The 14,198-nt window shown below is 34.4% G+C and overlaps 1 protein-coding gene and 1 long non-coding RNA gene across 2 annotated transcripts; one reads left to right on the top strand and one right to left on the bottom strand.

Annotated features, from left to right (window-relative positions):
• Positions 1 to 2,378: 2,378 nt before the first annotated feature.
• LOC110917182 (quinone oxidoreductase) lies at positions 2,379 to 4,979 on the top strand. The gene is made up of 5 exons (XM_022161776.2): positions 2,379 to 2,476; positions 2,626 to 2,773; positions 2,942 to 3,171; positions 3,312 to 3,569; positions 4,524 to 4,979. The coding sequence occupies exons 1-5, from the start codon at positions 2,435 to 2,437 to the stop codon at positions 4,833 to 4,835; spliced, it is 990 nt and encodes a 329-aa protein (XP_022017468.1). The 5' UTR covers positions 2,379 to 2,434; the 3' UTR covers positions 4,836 to 4,979.
• A 2,121-nt stretch (positions 4,980 to 7,100) lies between these two features.
• On the bottom strand, positions 7,101 to 9,931 carry LOC110917149. Its single transcript, XR_002580386.2, has 4 exons — positions 9,678 to 9,931; positions 7,785 to 7,842; positions 7,501 to 7,672; positions 7,101 to 7,303 (listed from the first exon to the last, which is right to left on the bottom strand). It is a non-coding gene; the product is annotated as an uncharacterized LOC110917149 (long non-coding RNA).
• Between the last annotated feature and the right edge of the window lie 4,267 nt (positions 9,932 to 14,198).

Genomic DNA, 14,198 nt, shown 5'->3' with positions numbered 1-14,198 from the left:
TGTTTTTTTATTTATTTTTCTCTGTTTTTTAACACAATTATATTTGAGGTTATACTACGGGTTAATTAGGTGTAAAATAAGTCAATTTTGCATATCCATTGGACCCATTACATTATTGCATGCTCAATAGTTATCGTCCTTGTGTGGTCCACTGGTCCTTGTATATTATGTTGCATATAAGACTGTCTCTTTTGATAATTTTCCAAAAGGATTAATCTTTTTAGGAGAGAAAAAGTAATCTAATTATACTTTTTCATCATAACTTCTTTTCATCCAATAGACAATCAATGTATAATATAAACTAGTGGGTTATACGCAGTAACCGAAAGAGATGCACTCAAAAGAATATTCACACATATTTAGGGGGTGTTTGGGGTTGAGTTTTGAAAATAGATTATGCGTTTTGAATAATCAGAATCAGATAATTAGCTGTAACAAAACGTGCTGCAGAAAGATAGTGTTTGGATTTGATTATGTTGTTTGATATCACAATAATCAGATAATCAACATTGTTTGGATTTGATTATGTTGCTTGATATCACAATAATCAGATAATCAACTATTTGAGTGTTTGGCAAGTATATATATTTCAAAAAAATAAATAAGTGAAAACGTAAAAAATCAGTTTTTGGATTATCACGTTTTCCTGCAGCAAGGGGTGACCTACTTATGGATTATCACGTTTTGAACTCTACAAAACGTAAAAAATCACTTTTTATTAATTTTTTACCAAACACTCAAAATAAATTTTTTGCGATTTCAAAACACAATAATCAAATAATCAGGTTGAAAACGCAATCCCAAACACCCCCTTAACATTAATTAAAAACCATAAAACAAATAATTATACCTATGTTGTTCGACTGATAATGGTTCATTTCGTCATGGTATTGTTACCCACCTTGCGAATACAACTCCGTTTTCAATGAATTTTATATTGCCACGTTGAGAAAACAAACAAATGAATACGGCACCATTAATGATTTTGTTCAAACGATAACGGTTTTGTTCCGCATGGTAAAGAAAATCATCAATTGGATTTGACCCGTTTGAATAAAACTTTCATTGATTCATATATAAAAATAAGCGCGTTGCAATGGTATATTTAATATTTTACAAAATGTTATTATATTTATATAATGCAGAAAAAGAAAAACGACGTAATTTTATTTAAAAACTAAACTTTTTACATGTACTTAACGTAACAATTGGACGTCCATCCCATTATGAGTGAGGTCTAAAGTGTACCAAACAAAACGCTGGGATCAAAACTGTAATATAAACATACCAAGGGGGCATCTGTGTAATTCTTTCTAACCAGATTCAAATGTTAATCTATCTACTATAATAAAAGAAACCAACTTTGAGACACGTGTCATTCATTGAAGGTATTCTCAAATCTATATTTATCTTATATTAACTAAATAAAAAATAAACTAATATTAAATTTTATCATACTTTAATAAAATATTATCTTCAAATATAAATTGTTAATTTAATATATTTTTAAAACAAATACTTCTCTTTCCTACTTATCTTATATTAAATATATATAAATAATAAACTAATACTAAATGTTATCCTAATTTATTAAAAATATAACTTTTTTTATTATTTGGTATACAAAATTATATTTATTCAGCTCGTGTAAAATGCGGGGTCTTGAAAAATATAACTTTTTTTATTATTTACTAAACAAAGTTACATTTATATAATCCGTGTAATACACGAAGTTTTTAAAGATATAATTTTTTTATCATTTGCTATGTAAAATTAGATTTATTAAACACGTGTAATACACAAGGTTTTTAAGGATATAATTCTTTTATTATTTGTTAGATTTTTCAACCCGACTAAACACAGGTTTTTTTAAGATACGACGTTTTTAGTATTAATATACAAAATTACATTTATTTAATATGTGTAATACACATGGTTTTTAAAGATATAACTCTTTTTCAGATCTATTCAACACGTGTAACATACGGGGTTTTTAAGGATGTTATTTTTTTATTATTTGATAGATTTATTCAACCCGATTATACACGGGTTCTTTTAAAGATACGACGTTTTTAGCATTTAGTACAAAATTACATTTATTTAATCTGTGTAATAAACATGGTTTTTAAAGATATAACTTTTTTTTTATTATTTGAAATATAAAATTACATTTATTTAACCCGTACAATATACAGGGTTCATAAAAATATAACTTTTTTTATTATTTAATATATAAAATTACATTTATTCAACCCGTGTAAAATACGGGGTTCTAATCTAGTTAAATAACTATAAAAAATAAACGTTGGCCCACTTCTCTTTATAATTTACAACACATCCTATAAACAACTTTTTCACGCCTATAAAAACCATTTTTAAGCCACAACAAAAAAAATCAAACACGTCAAGCAATTCACTTCAAAGAACATTTAACATGGTTAAAGCAATTAGAGTTTATGAATATGGTGGCGTTGAGGTGATTCTTCTTCAATTCTTTCATTTGTAAAACTAGAAATTCTAGCATTTGTGGTTCAAATTCTATAAACATCTTGTATGTCTTATGGTCAACTCTTGAAGAAAGTCAGTGGGCGTTGTTTGTATAATATTTATTATCTTTTGTTATAGGTGATGAAGTGGGAAGATGTGGAGCTAGGAGAACCGAAAAGCGGACAAATCAGAGTGAAAAACAAGGCGATTGGGGTAAATTATACAGATGCTTATGCACGTAAAGGTCTACTGGAATCTTTCAATCAGCCATTGCCATTCACACCAGGTGTTTTACTACTTGTAATCATGACCGTTAGCAGCTTGATGTTTTTCCTTTTATTTTCTAATGCTGTGAGATTCGAACTTGAGACGTGTTGTATGTTTTAGGAAATGATTTACCAACTCTTCTACGAAGATAACATATAACATTTTATATTCCACATCAACTTTGAAGGTTGTGAAGCTGTTGGAGTTGTAATAGCAGTCGGCCCTGATGTCACTAACTTCAAAGTTGGAGACATGGTGGCGTTTGCTTACCGCTTCCAGGCGTCCACTTATGCTGAAGAAATGGTTCTTTCTGCGGATAGAGTTGTAGCAGTTCCGCCTTCTATAGATCCTGTTGTAGCAGCTGCTGTAATCTTTAAGGGATTGAGTGCTCAAGTTTTGGTCAGACGTTGCTTTAAGGTGTTTAATTTTTTTATAACAAAAAATTGTTCAACTTAATATAAATGTAACAAGGTAAGAATGCGTATATCAGACCACCAGACCTCAGAGGTTTGGCGTAAGTGTACGAATATTTTTTTTTTAATTTTGGAAATTAATAGGTTGGACCTGGACATACAATCCTTTTCCATGCTGCAGCAGGAGGTGTTGGATCTTTGGCGTGCCAATGGGCAAACGCGCTTGGAGCCACGGTTATCGGGACTGTTTCAACAAAAGAGAAAGCGGTTCTAGCAAAGGAAGATGGTTGCCACCATGTCATCATCCACAAAGAAGAAAACTTTGTTGATCGCGTTATGGAGATCACATCAGGAAAAGGAGTTGATGTAGTATATGACTCTGTTGGGAAGGACACATTTAGGGTGAGTCATGAAATGTGACAATACAAACATATATATTGAAGAATATTTCACCTCTATATATAATGTTAAGTAAAAATAAACACAACTAATAAAATCGCATTAATATAAGAAGCTATTGGTAGTGTCTAGGGACGGAACCACAATGTTAGGAGCCGTAGCACGGGCTACGGCTCAACCCCGTATTCATAGTGTATTTTCCCGATTTTATACAAAGGATACCCCTAAAAAAATACTAGGATACTCCTAAACAAAAAATAGGATACTTGATATTACTAAAATCTCATTTTTTTATAAGCCCAAACATTTTACAACCCGAAAACTTGTATAATAATTAAGACTGAATGATAAAACAAGCCCGAATTAACAAAAATAGAATTGAAAGAAGACACTAAATATAATTTATAAAGTTAGCCCAAGATCCAAAACAATATTATAATTGAATAAGTGATCTTGCTCGTTTTATGGTGGAAAACGGAACACATAGTTCTTGTCCTTTGGTTTATCGGGTACTGAAGCTAGCTTTGGTTTTATCGGTTGCAACCGCTAACATTGAAAGATGTTTTTTTTTTCTAAATTAAAACTTGTTAAGACGGATTTACGTAATCGAATGGGCCCGAAATATTTGAACAATGTTATGATTTGTGTGGTTGAAAAAGAAACTTTTGATAAAGAAAAAGATGATGATGTAATGGAACGATTTCAAGCTATGAACAAAAAGATGACAAATCTATTAGGTTTTTGTTCTACTTTATTGATTATCATTTTTCAATTATATGATTACACGGTAAAAAATATTCGGGAGACCCCTAAATTAGTAGGCTAGCTCCGCCACTGGTAGTGCCTTGAGAGAAAACTATTGCTAGCAATATATTAGATAATCATAAATATAGCCGGGCTAATACAATTGTTATAGTAATTTAAGAAATTGTTATAATTAAATGTTTGTTTTTGAAGGGCTCGTTGGCGTGCTTAAAGGTCCATGGGTACGTGGTGGCATTTGGGATGGCATCAGGTGAACACGAACCTCTAAGATTCATACAAGCGGCACAAAAATCAATTTACTACACTGCTGTATCAACATATTCTTATGTAGCACAACGAGACGAGCTTCTTGCAGCTTCACAAGAACTATTTTCTAATATCGAAAATGGAGTTCTGCGAGTTCGTTTATACCAGACATATCCTCTGTCACAAGTAGCGCAAGCCCATTTAGACATGGAGAGTCGAAAATCCACCGGTTCAATCGTGTTGGTACCCGATGCCTAACCAATTTACATATGTTATAGTTCATTAACGTCGGTTTTTTAAGTGTGATGATAAATTAGTTAATTTGTATTAACTATTAAGTTTGTTGTTTCATTATAAAAAATATATAAGCTGATATAAATCTTCACTTATTATTTTTTTAAACGACATACGGTTAGGATATCGCTAACCAGGTTAGTAGTTAGAAATCTTCACTTATTATGATTTATGTTCAACACATATTAACTTGTAGGGAATAGTAACGTACCTACCTTACCTTACACATTATTATTAGCATTAATTATAGCTCATATAATTATACTTTAAATTGCAGCATAATTATATAGTCTTAAGTGTTATGCTGGTGTGTTCTAAGCAAGGTGTTCATATTGTGTTTGTACAGGCATAAAAACCTTCTTATTTCCTTGTGCCACAGTTCCAAAACTTGCTGCTGTTTCTTTGTGTGTTTATTTATTTCATGATGTCAAACACGGTGTTTGAATTGATCAGCTTCTGTAGAGGGCCGCAATGAGCTCATTGCTTATCACTACAAGAAAATTCAGTTTTAGCAGCGACAAAAATCGTCGCTAAAGATAGCAAAAGCCGTCGCTAAAGCTAGAAAATATGCAATGGGCTAGAAGTAAAAATAGTCATATTAACAGTAGTAGACATAGCCTCGTAGGATAAGTAAATTCAAATCATACCCGACCGTTGGTGAGGGTAAATTCGAAACAACATTTAGAAGACCAGAAAGTCCACCGTACCTAGTGGCGAAGCTTGACCAAAATTTTCGGGGGGGGGGGGGGGGGGGGGGGGGGGGGGCAAAGTCATGAGACCCAATTTATATATTATATAAATATTTAGGCAAAATTATTGAGGGGCCTTACATTTTTAACTGAAACATTGGAGGGGACGGGTGCACCCCCTATCCCCACTAAGCTCCTCCCCTGACCGTACTAGCCACATTACAAGTTCATTGGTTGGATGGGTTGAGCCTGTATCAAAACTGGATGATTTTTTCATATGATATATTGAAAACCATAGATATATCTCATTAATTAATTTTTGACCATTGGGGCTTAATGTGTTAGTAGATTCGTTTAGTTATACAACAAGTCAATTAGTCTTATAGAGGTATATACTTAGACTTAGTGCTTCACAATTTGGCTTTAAAGGGACATTTCATGTATTCGTGGATTTAATTTGGTTATATAAAGTTAGATAGGATATAAAATGATATTTTGGTGTTTATGGTGTAGAAACTATTAATGATTTGCTACCGTCCAATATTTGTGTTATTTTTTTTGAACGGTAAACGAATCTTTCAAATGGGCTATTGGTGAAATTTACCACATCGGAATACACTCGCTTTCGAATCGGGGAAAACCCTCACCTAGGGCCGAAGCCCGCGAACACTCGCCCGAATACACGATAGTGCGGTGAGGTAAAATCCGCTCAGTTCAAGGATCGAACTAGCGAGCGATCGCCACCTATTTGCCTAGTCTCCTATCATCACCAGGTGCCGTAGAAAATAATGAGGAGGGCAGGAATCGAACTTGGGTCCACTGTCACACCCCCAAAATCCACACGCGGAGTATCACCGCCTGGAGGCGTGACATGACCAGGATCAAGCCACCAATCATATTGAACATTATAAGTAATAAGTAAAAGTCATTCATCAATACGAAAGGTGTTCAAAAACCAAAACATAATCAAGTGTGTAGCGGAAGCAATAATGTAAAAACCCAACATAGTAATAAGTTTGAAATGTCATAATTGATTAACATGGCATCCACGATCCATGTCCCACAACGACTGCTCCTCCCTGTGCAAGCTCCACGAGTACCTAACGACCTGCAAGGCATGTAACAACGAGTCAACAACAAAGTTGAGCGAGTTCACAGTTGGTTGTTTAGTTATAGTATTCGTTTCGTAAATCATTTGTTCGTTCTGTACCAGGTATCGTATTAATTCGTATCGCGGTCTCCCAGACATGTATGCGAAGGTTAGTGGGGGTTTCCCATGTATCCTAGACTAGTTGCATTTGTATTTGTATCGCGGTCTCCCAGACATGTTTGCGAAGTTTAGTATTCGTATCGCGGCCTCCTAGGCATGTGTGCGAAGATTAATGTTTGTATCGCGGCCTCCTAGGCATGTGTGCGAAGATTAGTGGGGGCTTCCCGTGTTTTATTTGTCACACCCCGATTTTCGGTTTGTGCGGAAGCGTATGGCGAGGTGTGACGAGAGCGGCAATCGTTACAATCAATCGAGTAAACAACACATTTGAAACATAAAAGATGTTCATCCATACATTTGATTCGAAATCATAATTTACATTACATATGTCTTGTTTGAAACTTGAAACAACAACAACTTTAACCACATTATTCAAAGTTCAAAACATAACAACCGAAAACAGATGACATCACAAAAGCTTGCGTTCTTGATAACCACTTGAACATATTTTTCCAAAGCCGTCCACTAATCTCCTGTAATACATGTTAATTTTGAAAAAAGTCAACAAAAGTTGAGTGAATTCATGTTATTTTGTTTTTGCATCAAATGAGTCTCCAAAACATTTGAAGTAATAAAATTCGTTTTTGTATAGTATGATAAAAAAAAATTGTATGATCATTAGTGTGTTGCAAGGACACTAATATGTATGCCGAATAGGAGGCAACCAAACCTTGACAATTTATCGTGTGTGTCAACGACACTAGTTTGGACACAAAAGCACTCTTGACGATCGTGGTTATCGTTGTCGTTAAGAGTGGGGCTTGCCAAAACCCAAATAGATCAATCCGTTTGTTCCTCGGTACTTGTTTATTCATTAATGGCCCCTTTATTTTAACACCTATCTGCATGTGATCAAAATAGTTTCATCGTATTATCATACTATTTGTAACATGTATACATCCCCGAAGTTTAAAACTATAAACATTCAAAGTAAAAGGGGAAGCATGAACTCACAGATTTGCGTTCTGTGCAAATCTCTATTCGATTCCTTGTTCGCGGTTCGTTTCTCGACCTACAAGTGTTCTAATCTAGTTAGACACTTAGGTTTATGTTTATCGTACAAATATTCTATCTTGTATTTTGTTTTTGTGTTTTCATATATATATAACTTCCTTGTATATATATTTATTCTGTTTGATTTATGTTTGAATGGGCTTAATTTATGTTTTATAATTTAAGTCCATTTTGGATATTTGGTGCTTATGGGCCTAGCCCAAATAACTTTGTTTAAAAATTGGTCAAGCCCAAATTAATTTGTAGGAGTGGGCCTTAACCCAAAACATTTTATAAAAGTAGGCCTAGCCCAATTTAGTTTGTAATTGTGGACTTAGCCCAAATAATTTGTGTAAGAATGGGCCTAGCACAAATTGTTTTCTAAAAAAAATATATCTAGTCCATAATGATTGTAAAGATAGGGTTTTTAGCCCAAATAGTTTGTAAAGTGGGCTTTAGCCCAAATTTGACTAAAAATATATTTTTAGTCCATTGTTTTATAAAAGTGGGCCTAGCCCAAATTTTATTTATGACAAATGGACCTTAGCCCAATTTTAACTTATGGACTATTTTCTTTATTTACAAGACTTTGGGCTAGTCAAAATAATAATAGTAATACTTGTATTCTTATAAAAATCTAGTTTTTATAAAAATTATTACTTATGCCATAATTAAACCTTTTTAGTGCATAAGCGTTTGTGACGGCTTGTATTTTGTTATAGTCGTTTACTACATGTCGGTTTGATTTATTCGTATCGTTTGTCCCGTTTGTGTCGTCCGTCTCGTTTTTACCATTTGTTTTGTTTGTGCCATTTTAGTTTGTCCAAAAGTCCATATTCTCCAATAGTGTCCGAATTTGTCCATTTGTGTTTTCGTGTCCAAGGATGGACATTTTATTTCGTTTTTCAAGTTCATATATATACTCTTGTAATTTTTATGGACGTGTATCAATTTTTCATTTGTTCCTACTTGAACTAACATATGATGTACACATCAAAAAATATATATACTTATGATACTTGATGAATATTTTTGTAAGTACACATTTTATCCAAAAATATATACTTGTCATTTTTATTTAGAAATCTTTTTATAAAACATGGATTTATGTCTTTGTCCAAAACTTGTTTAACCATGTTCAAGACCCCAATTGTTTGTTTTAGTTACATACTTCCTTGTTTAACAACTTTTAGAACATAACAAAATTTATAAAAATTTTGCCATAGTTTTGTTTGAAATATGGATTTTTCCCCAAGTTTATACAAAACTTGTTTTCAAATTATTTCAATACAAAACACCATCAAGTATCAATATCTATCAAAATTTGTTAACAAAAGTAGCATGAACTTTCCGAAAAAGGAAACTTTATTCCTTATTTTTGCCAAAAAATTGTAGAACGAGATTTTATGAAAAACTCTTGTTCTAGATGTCTTACAAGGTCATTTGAAGCACAAATATGTATTCAAAACGTTTACTACCAACATATTCCTTGATTTTGATCATTTCCAGAAATGGAAACTTTATTCAAGAAATATTTCAAGAAATTATTTTCTTGGTTTTAAATGTTTTCTTACATTTTACTAGCATGCATGTTCATAAAAAATTTCATGTTCATCACTTTGTTGATGGATCTTGGTTGATCCTACATGCATGTATGTAGGTTATATTTTTGAGTAAAAATAACCAAGATTCAAATTTATTAGTCTAGATTTCTCCAAGTTCATCTCTTAATCATAGAAAAATCATGTTTAAAAATAATGATTTTTAGTTGTTTCTTGTTATTTTTCAAGTGGGTTTATAATGAACTTGTAAAAGAAATCAAAAATAAAAGTGAAGCTAGTATGTTATTCTTACAATTTTTTTGCAAGGAAATAAAGATGATGATAAGAAATCTTGTTGATCCAAAGCTTCAAGTTCCACCAAAAAGGCTCCTAATAGCTTTTCTAAACACCCTTGTAGCTAGTTTTATCCATGGACCTCCATAAGTGTATGAATTCTTGAGTTTTTGAAGATTAAAATGAAAGTGATGTAAGGGGTGTTTGGCTTGAATGATTTTTAGAGAGAGAGGGGTAAGAAGATGGTAAATTTTGATGGTTTTGGGGATTATGGAAAAGTGGTGGAGTGTTAGAGATATCAAGATCTTGGAAAAAGGATACTAATCATACATTTGAGCTTCCAATACACTATCAACAAAATGAGTAGGCTCATGGGGCCCATTAATTTCCGAAAATCAGCCGAATATGGAGTTATTTTGCTGAATTTTTATTAAAATCTTATTTAAACAATAAACTTTAGTATTTTTTTAGAACTTTGACATTTTTTATAAAAATATATACAACGTTTTAAGGTCTAATATTTTAAAGTATTGTGACACCAGATAAAACTAGTTCACCAAAAATTTTAGTTCGTAATTCGGGTGAAAAAAGTCGGTTCGGGTCCTGTACCGGGTTAAATACCGACACCGTGTTTTGTTTAGATTTATACATGACAAAAATTATTTTTGCACATGTTTTATCGTCCGAATAATTAATACAACGTTTTGGACTAAAAATTTTATTACTTTTGGCACGGTTCCGGTACCGGCTTTACTGACTGGCAGTTTACTGAACTAGCCGTACAGCTTAACGCAATAAGATTCGATTACGGATTTTGTGTCGTTTTTAATACCCATTATATTATTTATGTAAAATAATATTTATTTTTGGGTTTTCAGACAGTTACTGTTTTGTTCTGCGGAATACTGTACACTTCCGCATGATTGCTGTATTTTTCTGCGGACTTGGACAATTTGGTTTTTTTTTTTATTTGGAATTTTCTAAATAATAAGGCACCTATTATTTTAAACAAAGCTTTTATAGAATATTTGTGTAGACATATCTGGATGTCTTATTTTTATCTTGTCCGACTGTACCGCGACTAGTACTAACAAGTATCGTTTATTCACGTTCTTATTGTTAGTCTAGGATATTGTTTCCAATCGCAACGGATTTGCTATCATAATTCACTATGATTTTTATATTTCCTAGACTTTTAAGACTTAATTAATTAAAATCAAGTCAAACACGCGAAAATAATAGTTGAAATAGTTGTTCAGGTTGTACGGAATTACCGGAATTTTGCCGTTTGTCACATTCTCCCCCTGTTAAAGGAAATTTCGTCTCGAAATTTTAATCTGCGTCCCTTCTTAGTTGGGACTTTCTTAAACAAATAAGGGTACTTCTTTTTTTATTTCATCTTTTCGTTCCCATGTGAACTCGGGTCCTCGTTTCGAGTTCCATCGGACTTTGATTAGTTTGATTCGACTTCTCCTCGTTTTGTGAATCTTTGAATCTAGAACCTCAACAGGTTCTTCGATGAAATGGAGTTTGTCGTCTACATGGATTTTCGTCCGGGGGAATAATAAGTGTTTCATCCGAAAGACACCTTTTCAAATTCGACACATGAAAAGTGTCGTGAACGCTACTGAGTGTTTCTGGCAGTTTTAACTTGTAGGCAACGTTTCCAATCTTTTCCAAGATTTCGTATGGTCTTATGTATCTCGGGCTAAGCTTCCCTTGCTTACCGAATCTAGCTACGCCTTTCCACGACGAGACTTTTAGCAAAACCTTGTCTCCAACCTCAAAAGACAATGGTCTATGACGTCTATCCGCGTAGCTTTTCTGTCTGTCTCGAGTCGCCTTGATACGGTCCCTAATCCTGAATATCAGTAGTTTCTTGAACTAACTCAGGACCTAACATTTGTTTGTCGCCTAGTTCCGCCCAACATAGCGGAGATCGACACTTACGACCATATAACGCTTCGAATGGTGTGGCTTTAATACTCGTGTGATAACTGTTATTGTATGAGAACTCCACTAACGGTAAGGGAGTATCACAATTTCGACCTAAGTCCATCACACAAGCACACAACATATTTTCTAAACTTTGGGGATGAAAGGCCGTACTCAAATTTAATTGGGAATCCAAAGGCCTTTTGAAAAGACTGCCAAATCCTTGATATAAAACGACCGTCTCGGTCAAAGATTATCGACAAAGGTACACCATGTCTTGCTACGATTTCTCTGAGATAGATTTCAGCTAACTTCTCAGTACTATCTTTCTCACGAATAGGCAAGAAGTGAGCTGACTTGGTTAATCAGTCGATGATTACCCAAATCATGTCGTGACCACGAGAAGTTATGGGTAATTTGGTTACGAAATCCATAGAAATATGTTCCCATTTTCAATTAAGGATTGCGGGTTGTTGTAGCAATCCAGATGGTTTTTGGTACTCGGCCCTAATTTTAGCACATGATAGACATTTTCCTACATATGTCGCAATATCACCATTGATATTAGGCCACCAATAAAATTCCTTGAGATCGTGATACATCTTATCTGCTCCAGGATGTATCGAATATTTGGATTTATGAGCCTCGTCAAGAATTAGGTCTCGAAGACCACCAAAACGAGGAATCCAAATTCTATTCATGAAATATAAGGCTCCGTTCTCTTTTGGCTCTAGTTGTTTTTCCATACCTCTAAGCATTTCTGCTTTGACATTTTCTGATTTTAATGCTTCTTGCTGAGCATCATGAATTTGAGAGGTAAGGTCGTTATGAATTGTGAGTCTTAAAGATCGCACACGCAAAGGTTTAACTCGTTCCTATCGACTTAATGCATCCGCGACAACGTTCGCTTTGCCCGGATGATATTTGATCTCGCAATCGTAGTCATTCAACAATTCGACCCATCATCTTTGGCGCATATTTAACTCTTTCTGGTTAAATATATGTTGAAGACTCTTGTGATCCGTGAATATCGTGCATTTGGTACCATAAAGGTAATGACGCCAAATTTTTAGTTCAAATACGACTGCACCTAACTCTAGGTCATGGGTGGTATAGTTCCTTTCGTGTATCTTTAGTTGGCGTGATGCGTATGCAATAACTTTTTCCCTTTGCATTAAGACGCATCCTAACCCTTGTCGTGAGGCATCACAATAGACTACGAAATCATCCGTACCGTCTAGTAGTGACAAAATTGGTGCATTACAGAGTTTGTCTTTAAGCAGTTGAAAAGTTGCTTCTTGTTTCTCTCCCCAATCAAATTTCTTATCTTTTTGAGTGAGAGAAGTGAGTGATTGAGCAATCTTAGAAAATTTTCAATGAATCTTCGATAATAACCGGCCAATCCTAGGAATTGACGTATTTCGGTCGGTGTCTTTGGTGTACTCCAATTATTTATGGCCTCAATTTTCGATGGATCAACATGTATGCCTTTCCCGTTGACTACATGTTCGAGAAATTGAACTTCACAAAGCCAAAATTCGCATTTGGAAAATTTCGCATACAGTTTCTCCTTTTTCAACAACTCAAGAATAGTTCTAAGATGGTGCTCGTGTTCCTCCTTGTTTCGTGAATATATCAGTATATCGTCGATAAACACTATCACAAATTTGTCAAGGTAGGGCTTGCACACGCGGTTCATTAAGTCCATGAACACCACTGGTGCATTTGTTAAGCCAAATGGCATAACAAGGAACTCGTAATGACCGTAGCGAGTTCGGGATGCCGTTTTTGGAACACTTTCTTCTTGAACTCTGAGTTGATGGTATCCTGATCTCAAATCGATCTTCGAATAATAGCTCGATCCTTGAAGTTGATCGAATAGATCGTTAATCCTCGGTAATGGATACCGATTCTTGATTGTGAGTTTATTCAACTCCCGATAGTCTATGCACATCCTAAAACTTCCATTCTTCTTCACGAACAGCACTGGAGCTCCCCAAGGTGAGTGGCTTGGTCTGATGAAACCCTTATCCAACAACTCTTGAAGTTGTGTGGATAATTCTTGCATTCCCGAAGGAGCTAATCAGTATGGAGACTTTGCCACAGGTGCGGCACCTAGAATTAAGTCTATTCGGAATTCTACATGTCGTTGTGGAGGTACTCCTGGCAAGTCTTCTGGAAAGACTTCAGGGAATTCCTTTACAACCGGGATTTCGTCAAGTTTTAGCCCCTTGTCCTTTTTGTCAACTATGTGCGCTAAGAATACTATACATCCTTTTCGTAGGCACTTTCGGGTTTTCATACAAGAAATGATTCGTAACGGTATTTCATTTTTCTCACCGTGAACAAGAAGTGTTTCTTTATTAGGAAGGGGGATTCGAATGATCTTGTCCTAACATATGACTTCGGCTTGGTTGGTGGATAGCCAATCCATTCCAACAACAATATCAAAACTACCTAGTTGGACGGGCATTAGGTCAATTTTGAATTTCCGTCCTCCTAACTCTTAGGAGCATCCTTTAACAATTTTATCGGATTCAATCACCTTTCCATTCGCTAATTCGATAGTGAATGGAATATCTAGTTTGGTTGACTTTAGTCCAAG

This window comes from Helianthus annuus, chromosome 16, assembly GCF_002127325.2.
Source record: "Helianthus annuus cultivar XRQ/B chromosome 16, HanXRQr2.0-SUNRISE, whole genome shotgun sequence".
In the NCBI taxonomy this organism is placed as follows: Eukaryota; Viridiplantae; Streptophyta; class Magnoliopsida; order Asterales; family Asteraceae; genus Helianthus; species Helianthus annuus.
Note: the sequence above shows the minus strand (reverse complement) of the source record. Positions and strands in the feature narration are given on the sequence as shown.

Coding starts and splice junctions, on each gene's coding strand:
- LOC110917182 (XM_022161776.2), top strand. CDS start 2,435: ATGGTTAAAGCAATTAGAGTTTATGAATATGGTGGCGTTGAG. Junction 2,477..2,625: donor ATGAATATGGTGGCGTTGAG/GTGATTCTTCTT, acceptor CTTTTGTTATAG/GTGATGAAGTGGGAAGATGT. Junction 3,570..4,523: donor TTGGGAAGGACACATTTAGG/GTGAGTCATGAA, acceptor TTGTTTTTGAAG/GGCTCGTTGGCGTGCTTAAA.